The sequence below is a fragment of the Polypterus senegalus genome, chromosome 12 (genome assembly GCF_016835505.1).
Source record: "Polypterus senegalus isolate Bchr_013 chromosome 12, ASM1683550v1, whole genome shotgun sequence".
Lineage (NCBI taxonomy): Eukaryota > Metazoa > Chordata > Cladistia > Polypteriformes > Polypteridae > Polypterus > Polypterus senegalus.
In genome coordinates this window covers 33,798,112-33,815,544 of record NC_053165.1, presented here as the reverse complement: position 1 = coordinate 33,815,544, position 17,433 = coordinate 33,798,112, and the positions used below count along the sequence as shown (strand labels likewise).

Sequence of the window (17,433 nt, the reverse complement as noted above, 5' to 3'; positions counted from 1 at the left end):
CAGAGAATACAGACGTTCCTGGGAAAACACCTGAAGAACGTTGACAGACTACCTTCACATTGCTCCTTACCTTATTTGCGCTCTGTTGCGTGATAAACGTCTCACACAGTATTCTGCATACTTAAAAGCATGTACAGCACCTGTCAGTATTGGAATTGATTGTTTTGCGCCCCTCTCTCTCTCTCTCTCTCTCTCTCCATGGATAGTACATTTAAACTTTTGAAAAAGAGACAAATGTTCATTTGCAGTGTTTGAATAAAGTTCCTGTCTCCAACCTCCTGTGTTTCTGTTCAAATCTGTGGCCCAAGCGTGACACTAGGTTAAACTCAGATGTTTAGGAAATTAAAAACAAAAATAAATATGACGCTGGCAAAGAGTGACATTGTTTGATGTTGTATTGGGGATAAGGGAAACCAGCATTTTGCTGGGGATTTGAAGTTTGAACATTGGGACTCACAAACATGCAGATACTGCTTCAGCAAATGGAAGGGCATGACTATAAAGAATTAGGACAGAGCATGCAAGACATTCTTAATATTGCAATGAGCAAAACTGCATTTTATTTACACCAACATACTGAATTAATAAGTAATAACATAATAACTCTTAGTCAAAAAAAAACACCTTTAAGGAAAAGAAACTTTCAGATTTACATGAGAGCTTTGCTGGTTATACTTCAGACAGTGTGAAAATAGAGCTTTTAATCTGATTTTTATAATGTGACATTTTCACAAAATAATCATAATTGCAAATATCAATCAATTTACTTTCTTTTAAATACAATGAAAAGCAACATTGCATGCACTGAGTATCATGGTTTACTTAATATTTCACACAGTTTACATTAAAATGAAAAAAAAAAAAAAAAAAAAACATACCTGAAGTTGAGTAAAGACTCCAGTTCTCTTATTTCCAAATCCATACTTGCAAAGGTAATTCAGTTCCTCACTTGCTGTCTCTTTGTAAGGTGTCTGCTGTACCAGCCATTCAAATTCCAAATTGTCATCATCACTACCACCTGCATCTTCTATTGTGAACGTCTCTGCTAATAACATATTGAAAAACTGATAAAGTTGATATTTACTGTAAGTGGAAGAAATGGTTAATTCTGAAAGTTATGAATGAATCATTTAAAATTTTAGAAAAACTCAATAAAAGCATGTAAAAAGGTGAAAATTTGGAGGAAAATCATACATATGAACCATACAGTATGTCTCAGTTGGTATTACTTAAATATTTTGTTATAAAAAGACTTGAATGTTTTCATAGTGGCATTTCACAGAGAAAAGGTAATAAAAATGCTTCCAACTCCCTTTTTTCTAAATTTAACACTTGTTAGGAAGTCAAAAACTTCCTTACGCCAGTTTTTCTCAACTTTTATGGTCTCGCACCCCAGTTTTGCCTTTTTAAATTTATTAATGACCCACTAATAGCAATTGCAAACCACCCCCTTGGTAAAACAAGCTCACTTAGAAATGGGGAAATGTATCACTGCCAATCAAATAGGTGACCATCCACAAGCCACTCACAAACCAATGATGGCAACCTATGACCCACTGACTGTGAACCGGCACGTAATGAGATTGACATGGAGATCGGTTTGTTTTACTCTGTACTGGCAGTTAATGTATGCATACTGTTGTCCCAAACCAGATCAAAACAGCTTTGACTGCAATGATCGGTACACTTTGTGTCCAGGATATGGCCAATTTGATGGAAAACAAAAGAATGAAATGACAGGAAAAACAAGTCAAAAACTTTGTTCAGATTCCAGTGAGGCAACACAAACTCTAATACCTACTGAAGTTGTAATTCAGTAACTTAATTATGCTATTAAATAGTTGGGCTGCAAAGATTTGTCGATGTAATCGACAATGTCGACTACAAAAAATGATCGACGCAGATTTTTTATTGTCGATGCGTCATAAACAGAACCTTCAGTAGAGGCTCCAGTCACAAAGAACCACATTGGTTTTTGTAACTGCAATGCACTACATGAACGTCTGGGGGCAGTATCGTTTGCTATTGTTTGTGAAGACTGCTCACAGTCCTACCAACGAAGAAGAACATCTGAGGAGAAGAAGAATGTAGAGGAAAATTAATGTGGTTGTAATGGCAAGTCGGATAGAGGAGGGGGAAGGAGATGGGGAAAAAACTGAGACAGAAACTTTCTAAAGTGTGGAAGAACTTAACCGAAAAAGAAAAAAAAAGGTTGAATGTAGATTATGCAAAGTAGAGCTTTCTTGTCATGGCAGCACCACTGCGATGCATGAGCATTTGAAACGCAAGCATCCTGGAGCTGTGATGCCACCGTCTCTTGTGAATTTATGCTGCCGCTGTTAGTTAGTTAGTTAGGGTCAGATCAGGAGGGAAGGGAGAGCATGAACAAGACTGAGAAAATAAAAGTGAAAAAAGCTAACTTTTACAAGTAACAAATTTACACCAGTTCTGTTCATTTTCAAATAATATTGCATTAGTGTGATGATGTTTTCTGATTGGTACTATTCAGGTCATACAATAATTTCTTCAAAATGTCACATATATTCGTCTCTTTTTTTTCCCCCGGTGCTGACACCAGAAGGCGTGAGCTTATTCAGTGCTTGCAGGAGCATGCAGGTGGCCAGTTGCTTGTGAAGAAAAGAAGAGCGTTCATGGCTCACCTTGCAGAGGAACATTCTTTCCTCTGCATGTCCTGTGCAGACTGGGCAAGATCGGGGGGGGACAGAAACAGCGGTTGTAATCAGTGACCGCAAGAAGGAACACTAATGAATATGAATAATGTTGCAACTGAGCCAGAATGTTTTTCGAAATTTACTAAAAGGTCATAAAATGAATAATTTAAAATATTATATATACCTATGTCTCTGTTTTTTTGTCAGTGCGGTTTTGTCATCACGGGCCATAAGGAGCATACTAATTCAGCATAAGCAGAGACACTCAATAATACTTAATAAAAAAAAAAATCAAGTGACAATGAGATAAGATTAAGGCAGACTCGCCAGCGTTTCTGTGTCAGCTTTAATCCACACAGATCAGAGAATTTCCAGTTGGATTGTCTCAAAACACCACTAACTTCTACAGTTATTCCCAGTTTCAGATAAAAAGTAACAGCGTCAGATCCCTGGGGAGGCGGTAGTATGCATTGTGATAGTGACCGAGAGAATAAAAGTGAGGGGGAAAAAAAAGGTAACTTTTACAAGTACTATACATGGCTGTTACAGACACAAATCAAATGTATGTGTTTATTGTATAATATTAACAATAAGAGCAACTCACTACTCAAAACAATAAATAAACGAGGACTCTTGATTATAAGTCAGCAATTCCTACTGCTGCACCATGGAAGCTATTGTATCGTCCTTGAACCTTTTGTGAAAGTGTTTATTTGATCTTCGCACTACAGGCTTTACACATTATATAGTTTACGTTTACATTTTGTCATCTATACTAATAAAAGGTAAAGCCCTCACTGACTCATTCACTCACTCACTCACTGACTGACTCACTCATCACTAATTCTCCAACTTCCCGTGTAGGTAGAAGGCTGAAATTTGGCAGGCTCATTCCTTACACCTTACTTACAAAAGTTGGGCAGGTTTCATTTCGAAATTCTACGCGTAATGGTCATAACTGGAACGTATTTTCATCCATAAACTGTAATAGACTGCAGCTCGATAGCCGTGGGAGGCGGAGTTTCGTATTAAAGCATTTAACCAATTACATTTCAGACATCATTTGTTGCCAGGCAGAGAAGCTTTAACATTCCGTTGTGTAGGCACTCTAACACAGAATAAATGTCGATTAATCTGTTGCTTCAAGCAATCAGATTTTGAGTTGGTGTCAGTCGGGCCCTCTAGCAGGCGTGTGGCAACGTCACCGTATTCAGACCCATTGATTGGATAGAAGCTAACATGAGGAACTCTATGAGGCCACTGAACGCACCACAAACACTCCGAGAGAAAGATCGTCACGCGCACTACGGCCAACTCCATGGCAGGATTCTGGACAATATTATTTGCCAGACACAGACCAGATTTCAACACCACGAAAACCTGATGTTTGTCACGCTCCGAGCCCCAGAAGTTTCAGGAATACAAGAAAAATTTCATGCATGCAGCCTTCTCCAGTTTAACACAAGAGCCACGGAGCGCTTTTTGATCTGTCTCGGCTAAAAACAGAACTGAATGTAATGCATGCCATGGATGATTTTTTTAGGAAAATCTCCCACTGATCACCTTGACTTCCTTCATCAGAAAAATCTGAATGAGAGCATGGGGCAGCTGTTCACATTGGTATATTTGGCGGTGAGCATTCCCATGTACACTGCTTCTGTTGAGCGGACATTTTCAGCCCTAAAAGCGAATTAAAACTTATGCCAGAAATACCATAGGAGGGTTAAGCCTTTCAACATTAGCTTCGAATGCGACAGAAAGGTATGTTTTGATGGAACTGAAGCGCACGGAAAATCCGTACGACAGACTAATTAGACTGCTTTTGAGGAAAGAGAAGAGGATGGATATTGTTTACAAATAATCCGAATTTTTGGTGACTAAAATGTTGCGATTTTCATAAATAATATTGCAAGTTTATGAGTTATTATTGATGTTTTTAAGTGATGATGAAGCTGTGGCTGCAGTAGAAAGGAACTTGTTTACCCCAGTTTGTCTATTCAATAAAGGCATTTATTATAGCTACAGGAGTTATCTTACATATACATATTATATATATACATATATATATATATATATATATATATACATATATATATATATATATATATATACATATTATATATATATATATATATATATATATACACTAGCAAAATACCAGCCTTGTGTGAGTAGTGTGTTAAAGAAGCAATGAAAAGAAAAGGAAACATTTTGAAAATAACGTAACCTGATTGTCAATGTAATTGTTTTGTCACTGTTGTGAGTGATGAGTGTTGTTGTCATATATATATATATATATATATATATATATATATACACACATACACACACACACACACACATAAACATATATATATACATATATACATATATATATACATATATATATATATATATATATATATACATACATACACACACACATATATAAACATATATATATACATATACATACATATCTACATATATACACACACAGCTATTTAGTATCAATTGCAATACGCTGTTTGTTAAAAGCAGTTGACTCCCGCTGCAATAACAAATCAAATCATTCAGTTTTCTTTGCTCATATGTCATTTTAGAGCTGGGCGCCTGGCATCTTTTTTTGGCCACAAGTTCATTTCTGTTTGGTGTGAGGTTCTGTGTTGTGGAGATTCTCAGGATGGATTGCAGGTGCTCATCAGTGACGACTCCTGTGTGCTGTTTTGTTAGTCTTTATCACTGAGAAGAGCTTCTCAGACAGATATGTGCTACCAAACATGCACAAGGTTCGAAACGCATGTAGACGGACTTTTGTTGTTCTTCAAAGTCACCAAAGCGCCGTGTAAACTCAGTGCATAATAACTCTAGCCGCAATAACTTGCAGCATCATAAGGTAGACTTGATTAGCGGTAAGTGTTGGCAAGGCAGCTGAAGCGCTGCATTATGGGATCTGTAGTTTATTGTGTTACCAGTGCTTCATATACCCGGGCCATTAATAACAATAATACAGTATATAAAATGATCTCGGGCGGATATAATTACGCGGGCGGATGTGGCCCGTGCCCTTGAGTTTGACACATATGGACTAAATAGAACTTGAAAAGATATATTTTTTCAAATGTGATCAGCGCAATTCAGATAGAGTTGGCGCACTACAGCCTGCATGCCTCAATAAGTCATCCTCCCTCGCTCTTACTTTTTACCGTTCATCTAATGAATACACTGAGTATGGCTTTACCAAAACAATCATTGATGGCGAATAAAGTATCCATTATTCGAGTATGTAGATGGATATATATATATATATATATATATATATATATATATATATATATATATATATATATATATATATATATATATATATACATATATATACCAGCGTATACAGCGGAGAAGTAGTGTGTTAAAAAGCTAGAAAAGAAAAGGGAACATTTTAAAAATAACGTAACATGACTGTCAATATACAGTATTTGTTTTGTGAGTGTTACTGAGTGTTGCTGTCATCAAGGATTTGATTATCATTATTTCTTTCAATCAGGTTAGTATTTGTAGGATGTGTTGTGTTCAAGTTACATTCCGTGTTTGTCAATCGTTGTAAAGATGACAGGTTTCTTTCATCGATTCGTTTCTTACTGCATCAATAAACAGCTCGTCTTCTTTATCTGAGACCTGACACACTGCATGCACGGGTTTTTTTTTTTTTTTAACACTGTCTTCCTTTAGCGGGACATTGACTTTTTCCACCGTGTGCTTTGTTTCCGCAGTAGCTGGATTTATGAATATGCTTATCAGACGCTTCATATTTTTGCTGCCTTTTCAATTGTGTAATTCGGTTTTTGTTCAGCTCTTTGGAACTGTTGCTTTTTATCTGTGCACTGCATCAGTTTACGTGAGCCGCTCGGTGTACATGCATCGAAGGTTCCCAGCTGTGCTGGTGCCATCTCGTGCTATGTCCATGGCTGTATTTAATGTTACCTTAGTCCTGGCACTTAAAACTTTCTCTCAGTTTCGCTGAGTTTCTGTCAAATATCACCCTGACCATCTCATCTTCCTCTCCATAAGCACAGTCCTTCACCCGTGAATATTTAGTGGGAGTTTGCTATTGGATTGCCGCTGACGGACTGACCTTATATGGGCAGGCACTAAATTACAAAGCGCCAGCGGCAGCCTGTCTATGAACTTAATCTAAAGTGTAGGTTTACATCGTGCTTTGTTTCCGAAGTAGCAGAAGTCATGAATATGGTAGTATATGTCACTTTCGCTCGCTTCTTATTGTTTAAGCTGCCTTCTCAATTATATAATGCATGTTTTCTTAAGCGCTTTTTGGAGGTCTTCCTGGTTTTCTATGTACTGCGTGATTACGTGAGAGGCGTTATGATGTCACACGAAACTCCGCCCCCACGGCGTTCAAGCTCATCTCCATTACAGTAAATGGAGAAAAACAGCTTCCAGTTATGACCATTACGCGTAGAATTTCGATATAAAACCTGCCCAACTTTTGTAAGGAAGCTGTAAGGAATGAACCTGCCAAATTTCAGCCTTCCACCCACACGGGAAGTTGGAGAATTAGTGATGAGTCAGCGAGTGAGTGAGTGAGTGAGTGAGTGAGTGAGGGCTTTGCCTTTTATTAGTATAGATTTTATATATATACTAGCAGAATACCCGCGCTTCGCAGCGGAGAAGTAGTGTGTTAAAGAAGGTACGAAAAAGAAAAGGAAAATTTTTAAAAATAACGTAACATGACTGTTAATGTAATTGTTTTGTCACTGTTATGAGTGTCGCTGTGATATATAGATATATATAGCAAAATACCAGCTTACATAGCGATGTCATGTGTTAAAGAAGTTATGAAAAAGAAAAGGAAACATTTTAAATATAATGTAATATGATTGTCAAAGTAATTGTTTTGTGTATTTGGTGGCAGCGTCACAAAGTTATTTTAGATCTAGCTGCATCAGAAAATGTACCACGACGTCTGTCACGCCTCCTTTTTGCTGTTTTCTCACAGCTTGGATTGCTGCTGTCATATATATATACACACACACACATATATATATACACATACATATCTTCATATCTACATATCTATATACATACCTATCTACATCATATATACACACACATACATACATACACACACACATATATATATATATATGTATGTATATATATATATATATATATATATATATATATATATATATATATATATATATATATATATATATATATATATAATACATACATATATATATACACATACATATACTTGTGTGTATGTTTGTATGTGTCTATATGTGTGTGTATAGCTTTGGTCACTGAGTGCAAGGGAAAAATAATAAAATATAGTCTATAAGTTATTAAACAGTAAAACATTAACGTTTTAAGAAGTACAGGTACATTGAGCACGACTGGAGTGGTTTGGGTAAACTACATTTTAAAGACTGTGTAACACAACAGGTAAGTAACTAACAGCAGCTAAAATGTATATGGATCATCTCTGGTAGTAGATCCCTTTTGAAAGCTACTACGGCGGCTGTGGTATAGAAATTACATTTTCTATGTGAGCGTTCAAATTTGTGCCTCTGGTAATGTGCCTTACCGGCATTTAAAGAAAATTAGTTTTGTGTCCTCTGCAGTGTTAAGAGAAAGGCTTTGGTTTGGGATAAAAGGAAAAAAGGTGTAAAGAAAGGAAAGTTGCCTTTTCTTTTATATAGTATAGAGATGTGTTAAGCTGGCGTTATGATCGCGCCTTTTGGGGACAGTCGCGGTGGGTCTTGTGTAGACTGGTGAGGCGTCCCGCCATTAATCGGCTGTGATGGCACTGTCAGTCCTCCACTCTGTGCGTGTCTTCATAATCCGAGTGAGGACCTCATAATCATATACGTGCAAAGAAAGTGTGAATCGCCTTAATATTATTTTGCCGTGGTGTAGAAAGGGGTCCGTGTTTGCACTTGTCTGGGCTATAGCGCGGGGAGGATGAAAAAATTAAAAGTGCTCACTTTGACTTAAGGCAGAAGCGCAGTCAGCGTCTCAAAGGCCGGCACAGCTATGCAGCGCTGGCTGCTCGACTTTTGCTGGGCAGGAGACCCCTTTTGTACACACGTTCATGATATCAAAAGTCTCAGCGCTCTTTGGAGGTAATTCATATATTATATATATAGCAAAATACCCGCCTCAGCGGAGAAGTAGTGTGTTAAAGAAGTAATGAAAAGAAAAGGAAACATTTTAATAATAACGTAACATGATTGACATTGTCATGAGTGTTGCTGTCATATATATGCCTGCCTAAATAAGTCACCTCGCTTTGCTCTTACTTTATTTACCGTTCATTTAATCATGGCTAATGGCGGAAAAATTATAAAATGGAAGGAGGATGGCTTTACCAAAACAATTATTGATGGCGAATCGATTATTCATAAAGCTTGAATTGGTGATCTGTTTTTCTGTGTTAACCTCATATTTTTTCATACTTCTTCTCAAACTAAGGTGGTGCGAGGGTAAAATGAATCGGGATGCGCTGATCAATGTAATCGGTGTACCAGGAAATCATGCATTGACAAAAGCTCCCCTTTGCTTGTAATGCAAAGTGTGATTAAATGCATTATTTTTAACGCGTTATGGAGCACATGCATGAAGCTTCTCAGCTGTGCTTGTGCTAAGAAAAGGAAAGATTTTAAAAATAACGTAACACGATTGTCAATGTAACCTTTTGTAAGTAGTGCCTGGAGGATTCAGTGTGGAGAAACTCTAGAGACAGCGTGTGTATTAACTTGTGGATTTTTCTGTGAGTATTTGGTGGCAGTCTGACGAAGTTGCTTCGGAAGACGGCGTTAGCCGTGGAGCTCAGCTCAGAGTGAAATGAGATGAATGGGAGGGGAGATGATGACGTGACTCCCCCACCCGCCTTAACTGTCAATCCCCCACAAACACAGTCTCTCGGAATTTGCATAAGCACACCCTTCACCTACAATTTTAACTTAGTTACAAAGTGATCAAAACTCTTGTTTATATCCTCGTCCTCTCATTAAACTTGTATCCCGCATTACCTGTGGGCATGTGAAACGCCAGCGTAGCCTGTCTATGAACATAATTTAAAGTTTAGGTTTACACCTTGCTTTCTTTCCGAGGTAGCAGCACTCATGAATATGGTAGTATATGTCACTCGCTTCGCTTCTTATTGTTTAGCTGCCTTCTCAATTATATAATGCATGTTTTCTTAAGCGCTTTTGGAGGTCTTCCTGGTTTTCTACACTGCGTTGACAGTCAGTTCGCGTGATTACGTGGGAGGCGTGATGATGTCACACGAAACTCCGCACGTCATTCCAGCTCAACTCCATTACAGTTAATGGAGAAAATACCTTCCAGTTATGACCATTAGGGTAGAATTTCGAAATGAAACCTGCCCAACTTTTGTAAGTAAGCTGTAAGGAATGAGCCTGCCAAATTTCAGCCTTCTACCTACACGGGAAGTTGGAGAATTAGTGATGAGTGAGTGAGTGAGTGAGTGAGTGCTTTGCATTTTATTAGTATATACATACATACATACATACATACATATATATATATATATATATATATACACACACACACACACACACACACACACACAGATATATATATACATATACAGGAATCCCTTGCTATATTGCGCTTCTCGACTTTTAGCTTCACTCCATGAGATTTTAAATGTAAGCATATCTAAATATATATCACATATTTTTCGCTGGTTCGCAGATTTCTGCGGACAATGGGTCTTTTAATTTATGTTATATGCTTCCTCAGTTTGTTTGCTCAGTTGATTTTATACAAGGGACGCTATTGGCGAATGGCTGAGAAGCTACCCAATCAGAGCACGTATTACATATTAAATAAAACTCCTCAATGATATCTGAAATGCTTCCAGATTACTTCGCTCACACTTAAAAGCTCTAACAGCCCGTATTGAGTTTTCATTGTTTGCTTTTCTCATTGTCTCACTCTCTCTGAGAAATACAGGCAGATACTTATCCATCATGCAATACCATCAAGGAGGCGTATGATTGGCCCCATTATCTGCTCCTGACGGAGGGGGTGTGAGCAGAGGGGCTGTTTGCACAGTGGCTGTTTGCTTAGAAGATCTGGGCCAGCCTGTAAAAAATGCTGAAAGTCTACCTTCACATTGATCCCTTCATTGCGCCCGCTTTATCGCGGTGCTTGCACATATAAAAGCGCCAACAGCCCTATTGAGTTTGGATTGTTTACTTTACTCTCACTATCTGACATTCTCTGCTCCTGATGTACACCTTGAAGGAGAATCTGTTTGCATTCTTTTAATTGTGAGAAGAGCGGTCATCTCTGTCATGTCATGGAGCACAGTTGAAACTTTGACTAAGGGGTGTTACTTCATGTAGAGGGGCTCCTAATAATGTTACAAAGCGTATTTAGAAGAATTAAGGTAAACAGGTTTTCAATGCTCTAACTGTGAAAATATATTTATAAATAAAGAATCCTACTTCTTGGAAATCCATTTATCTGTCTGGAGCGGATCAACCGCTATAAAAGAGGGTTTACTGTATAACTGTGCAGAGAATATTTATAAACAGTGTGGGAGAGTTTCTAAGAGCTTAAAATACATAAAATAACCATACAAACATATGTCTCTACTTGGCCGGATTTTCACCTGCTCCATGGGGGTTCTGGAGCGTAACCCCTCTTGTCGAGGGAAGAGGATTACTGTATAGAGATAATGTGTGTGTGTGTGTGAGTCTGTGTATATATAGATACTAGCAAAATACCCACACTTTGCAGCGGAGAAGTAGTGTGTTAAAAAAGTAATGAAAAAGAAAACATTTCGAAAATAACGTAACATGATTGTCAATGTAATTGTTCTATAACTGTTGTGAGTGAGGAGTGTTGCTGTCATATCTCTCTCTCATATATATATATATATATATATATATATATATACACATACATACATACATACATACATATCTACATATATACTCTCTTTGGGGTGCGAGCAACTGTTGCTAGGGGTGGCAGAATCCATCAAGGAAGAAAAATGAAAAACATTATTTGTACAAAATCTTAATTTATTTATCCATTTCCTAAATAATTACATGGGCAGGCTATTTCAGTATCAGTGCAATACGCTGTTTGTTAAAATGGATGACTCCCGCTCTTACGTGCAAGTCTGCGTGGATATTATGAACTATCATATCTGTTCAAGTTCTATTTACATTTTAAATAGAAGGAATTTTTTTTTAGTCGACAGAAATATCTTTGATAGGAATGGAAGTTAAATGTAGGCATCATTGCATACATTTTTCTTCACCATACAAATGTAAAGAGTAAATTCACATTATATTACAAAGATATTTGTGTCGACTAAATCAGGGGTGTCAAACTCAATTGCACAGGGGGCCAAAATCCAAAACACACTTTGGTCAGCGGGCCGAACAGGATAAACATTTATTGAACACACTAAACTAAACTTTTAAAACTTTAAAACTTTTAAAACTTAACTTTTGAACATAAATATGAATAAAAACAGACAGGAATATTATTCCGGAATAAATCAACTCAAACCTTAAATAACTTATATTTTGCTCTCCAAAAAAATATATCCTGTCAAAATTATACAAATTCAAATATGAACATGCTGCATAACTTAACATATTTTCAGCAATAACAAATCAAATCATTCAGTTGTCTTTGCTCATATGTCATTTTATCAGAGCTGGGCGCCCGCCATCTTTTTTTGGCAACAAGTTCGTTTATGTTTGGTGTGAGGTTCTGTGTTGTGGAGATTCTCAGGATGGACTGCAGGTGCTCATCAGTGAGGTGACTCGTGTGTTCTGTTTTGTTAGTCTTCATGACTGAGAAGAGCTTCTCACACAGATATGTGCTACCAAACATGCAAAAGGTTCAAGCCGCATGTAGACGGAGCTTGAGCATTTCTGCGGGAATGGAGTGAATAAACTGTGCAGGCCCTGCAGTATCGTACTTTGCCTTCATTATGCCATTACACTGCAGCTCAATCACCTCCATCTGAATCTGCACAGGTGCAGTTTCCACATCGACAGCAAATGGGTTGCGAAACAATTCAAAATTCTTTTTTTGTTCTTCAAAGGTCACCAAAGCGCCGTGAACTCAGTCGCCAGTACACTCAGTTTATCAGCAAAGTGTGTATTTGGGAACACCGTTGTGCCGACTTGGTTCAACATTACTTGGCAACAGGGAAAGTGGGGCAAGTTGCACTGGTGCATTTGTGTCTCCCATAAAAGCAGCTTCACTTGAAATCACTTTGTGATTTTGCACGGGTAAAAACATCTGCTGAAGTGTCAGATTCTTCTTTAACTCTTCTGCATTGCATTCAGGTCTATCAGGTTATCCTGATGTTTTGTCTCATAGTGCCGTCTTAGATTAAATTCTGTAATTACAGCCACATTAGCTCCACAAATGAGACACACAGGTTTACAGGCAATGTCCGTGAACATATATTCAGCCTCCTATCGGTTTTTAAAGGCTCCATTTTCAGAATCAACTTTTCTCTTTGGCATCGTGTGGGCTAGCTTCGCAATAACTTGCAGCATCATAAGCTAGACTTACTTGCGATGTAAGTGTTAAGCAAGGCAGCTGAAGCGCTACATTATGGGATCTGTAGTTTACTGTGTTACCAGCGCTTCATATCCCCGGGCCATTAATAACAATAATATATAAAATGATCTTGCAGGCCGGATATAATTACACGCCGGGCCGGATATGGACGGAGGGCCTTCAGTTTGACACATATGGACTAAATAAACCTTGAAAAGATATATATTTTCGAATGTGATCGCGCAATTCAGATCGAGTTGACGTGCACTACATCGAGCCCGCGTGCTCTTACTTTTTTACCGTTCATCTAATGAATACACTGAATATGGCTTTAACAAAACAATTATTGATTGCGAAACGATTATTCATAAAGCTTCAATTGGTGATCTGTTTTTCTGTGTTAACCTCATATTTTTTCATACTTCTTCTCAAACCAAGGGTATGCGAGGGTAAAATGAATCGGGAAGCGCTGATTAATGTAATCGGTGTACCATGAAATCATACATTAACAGAAGTTCCCCTTTGCTTGTATTGCAAAGTGTGATTAAATGCGTGATTTTTTTAATGCGTTATGGAGCATATGCATCAAAGCTTCTCAGCTGTGCTTGTGCTAAGAAAGGAAATATTTTAAAAATAACGTAACACGATTTGTCAATGTAACCTTTTGTAAGTAATTCCTGGAGGATTCAGTGTGGAGAAACTGTAGAGACAGCGTGTGTATTAACTTGTGGATTTTTTTGTGAGTATTTGGTGGCAGCGTCACAAAGTCGCTTCCGTAACACTGCGTGCGTTAGCTGCGGACTCAGCTAAGAATGAAATGATTGAATGGGAGGGAGATGATGACGTGACTCCCCACCCGCCTTAATTGTCAATCCCCCACAAACACAGTCTCTCGGAATTTACATAAGCACAGCCCTTCACGTGCAATTTTAACTTAGTTACAAAGTGATCAAAAATCTCGTTTATATCCTGCGTCCTCTCATTAAACTTGTATCCCGCATTACCCGTGGGCATGACAAACGCCAGCGGCAGCCTGTCTATGAACTTAATTTAAACTTTAGGTTTACACCTTGCTTTGTTTCCGAAGTAGCAGCACTCATGATTATGGTTGTATATGTCACTCGCTCGCTTTTTATTGTTTCGTTGCCTTCTTGATTATATAATGCATGTTTTCTTCAGCGCTTTTTGAAGCTCTTCCTGGTTTTCTACGCACTGCGTTGACAGTCAGTTCACGTAATTACGTGGGAGGCGTGATGATGTCACACGAAACTCCGCCCCCACTGCTTTCAAGCTCAACTCTCATTACAATAAATGGAGAAAAATAGCTTCCAGTTATTACCATTCTGGCGTAGAATTTCGAAATGAAACCTGCCCAACTTTTGTAAGGAAGCTGCAAGGAATGAGCCTACCAAATTTCAGCCATCTACCTACACGGGAACTTGGAGAATTAGTGATGAGTCAGTGAGTGAGTCAGTCAGTGAGGGCGTTGCCTTTTGTTAGTATAGATAGATATATATATATATATATATATATAGATATATATAGAATATATATATATATAGATATATATATATATAGATATATATATAGATATATATATATATATATATATAGATATATATATAGATATATATATAGATATATATATATATATATATATATATAGATATATATATATATATATATATATATAGGTATAGATATAGATGTGTATATATATAATATGTGTGTGTTTGTGTATGTATACATATCCAAAGTCTTCATTTTGTTTATCTTTAGCCATTCAGAGGTGGATTTGCTGGTGTGTTTTGGGTCATTGTCCTGTTGCGTTGAGGAACAAATGGCTGGAGATTCTCCTTCAGGATTTTTTGGTAGACAGTAGAATTCATGGTTCCATCTATCACAGCAAGCCTTCCAGGTCCAGAAGCAGCAAAACAACCCCAGACCATCACACTACCACCACCATATTTTACTGTTGGTATGATGTTCCTTTTCTGAAATGCTATGTTCCTTTTATGCCAGATGTAACGGGAGATTTGCCTTCCAAAAAGTTCAACTTTTGTCTCATCAGTCCACAAGGTATTTTCCCAAAAGTCTTGGCAATCATTGAGATGTTTCTTAGCAAAATTGAGACAAGCCCTAATGTTCTTTTTGCTTAACAGTGGTTTGCGTCTTGGAAATCTGCCATGCAGGCCATTTTGCCCAGTCTCTTTCTTATGGTGGAGTCGTAAACACTGACCTTAATTGAGGCAAGTGAGGCCTGCAGTTCTTTAGACTTTGTCCTGGGGTCTTTTGTGACCTCTGGATGAGTCGTCTCTCTGGCTCTTAGGGGTAATTATGGTGGCCCGGCCACTCCTGGGAAGGTTCACCACTGTTCCATGTTTTTGCCATTTGTGGATAATGGCTCTCACTGTCAGTTAGCTAGAGTCCCAAAGCTTTAGAAATGGCTTTATAACCTTTACCAGACTGATAGATCTCAATTACTTCTGTTCTCATTTCTTCCTAAATTTCTTCGGATCTTGGCATGATGTCTAGCTTTTGAGGTGCTTTTGGTCTACTTCTCTGTGTCAGGCAGCTCCTATTTAAGAGATTTCTTCATTGAAACAGGTGTGGCAGTAATCAGGCCTGGGGGTGGCTATGGAAAGTGAACTCAGGTGTGATACACCACAGTTAGGCTATTTTTAACAAGGGAGCAATTACTTTTTCACACAGGGCCATGTAGGTTTGGATTTTTTTCTCCCTAAATAATAAAAACCATCATTTAAAAACTGCATTTTGTGTTTACTTGTGTTATATTTGACTAATAGTTAAATGTGTTTGATGATCAGAAACATTTTGTGTGACAAACATGCAAAAGAATAAGAAATCAGGAAGGGGGCAAATAGTTTTTCACACCACTGTGTATATATGTATATTTATATGTATACATACACAAACACACACACACATTATCTATATCTATATATACACATATCTATCTATCTATCTATCTATGAGTCCTTAAGGTGTCTTTTAGCAAACTCCATGCAGGCTGTCATGTGTCTTGCACTGAGGAGAGGATTCCGACAGGCCACTCTGCCATAAAGGCCTGACTGGTGGAGGGCTGCAGTGATGGTTGACTTTCTACAACTTTCTCCCATCTCCTGACTGCATCTCTGGAGCTCAGCCAAAGTGATCTTTGGGTTCTTCTTTACCTCTCTCACCAAGGCTCTTCCCCCCCAGTAGCTCAGCTTGGCTGGACGGCCAGCTCTAGGAAGAGTTCTGGTCGTCCCAAACGTCTTCCATTTAAGGATTATGGAGGCCACTGTGCTCTTGGGAACATTAAGTGCAGCAGAATTTTTTTTTGTAACCCTGGCCAGATCTGTGCCTTGCCACAATTCTGTCTCAGAGCTCTTCAGGCAGTTCCTTTGACCTCATGATTCTCATTTGCGCTGACATGCATTGTGAGCTGTAAGGTCTTATATAGACAGGTGTGTGGCTTTCCTAATCAAGTCCAATCAGTATAATCAAACACAGCTGGACTCAAATGAAGGTGATCTCAAGGATGATCAGAAGAAATGGAAAGCACCTGAGTTAAAAACGAGGCTCTGAATACTTAGGACCATGTGATATTTCAGTTTTTCTTTTTTAATAAATCTGCAACAATTTCAAAAATTATTATTTTTTCTGTCAATATGGGGTGCTGTATGTACATTAATGAGGAAAAAAATTTATTTAAATGATTTTAGCAAATGGCTGAAATATAACAAAGAGTGAAAAATTGAAGGGGGTCTGAATACTTTCCGTACCCACTGAACATATATATATATACACATATCAACATATATACACACATACATATACATACATACATACATACACACATACACACATACACACATACACATACATACACATACAGATAAATATACATATATATACACACACATCCATCCATCATCCAACCCGCTGAATCCGAACACAGGGTCACGGGGTCCGCTGGAGCCAATCCCAGCCAACACACGGCACAAGGCAGGAACCAATCCCGGGCAGGGTGCCAACCCACCGCAGATATACACACATACATACATACATAAATACATACATACATACAGTATATAAACTGCTCAAAAAAATTAAAGGAACACTTTGAAAACACATCAGATCTCAATGGGAAAAAGAAATCCTCCTGGATATCTATACTGATATAGAC

The 17,433-nt window shown here is 37.9% G+C and overlaps 1 protein-coding gene across 3 annotated transcripts in view; it reads right to left on the bottom strand.

Moving 5' to 3' along the window:
* shq1 (SHQ1, H/ACA ribonucleoprotein assembly factor) overlaps positions 1 to 17,433 on the bottom strand; it is a 215,566-nt gene that overhangs the window by 147,398 nt on the left and 50,735 nt on the right. For 2 of the 3 annotated variants that reach the window (XM_039771567.1, XM_039771566.1), the window contains one exon: positions 879 to 1,045. In XM_039771567.1, the coding sequence (XP_039627501.1) occupies positions 879 to 1,045 (167 nt within the window). The remainder of the gene's footprint in view (positions 1 to 878; positions 1,046 to 17,433) is intronic. The other variant, XM_039771568.1, reaches the window with a different exon arrangement.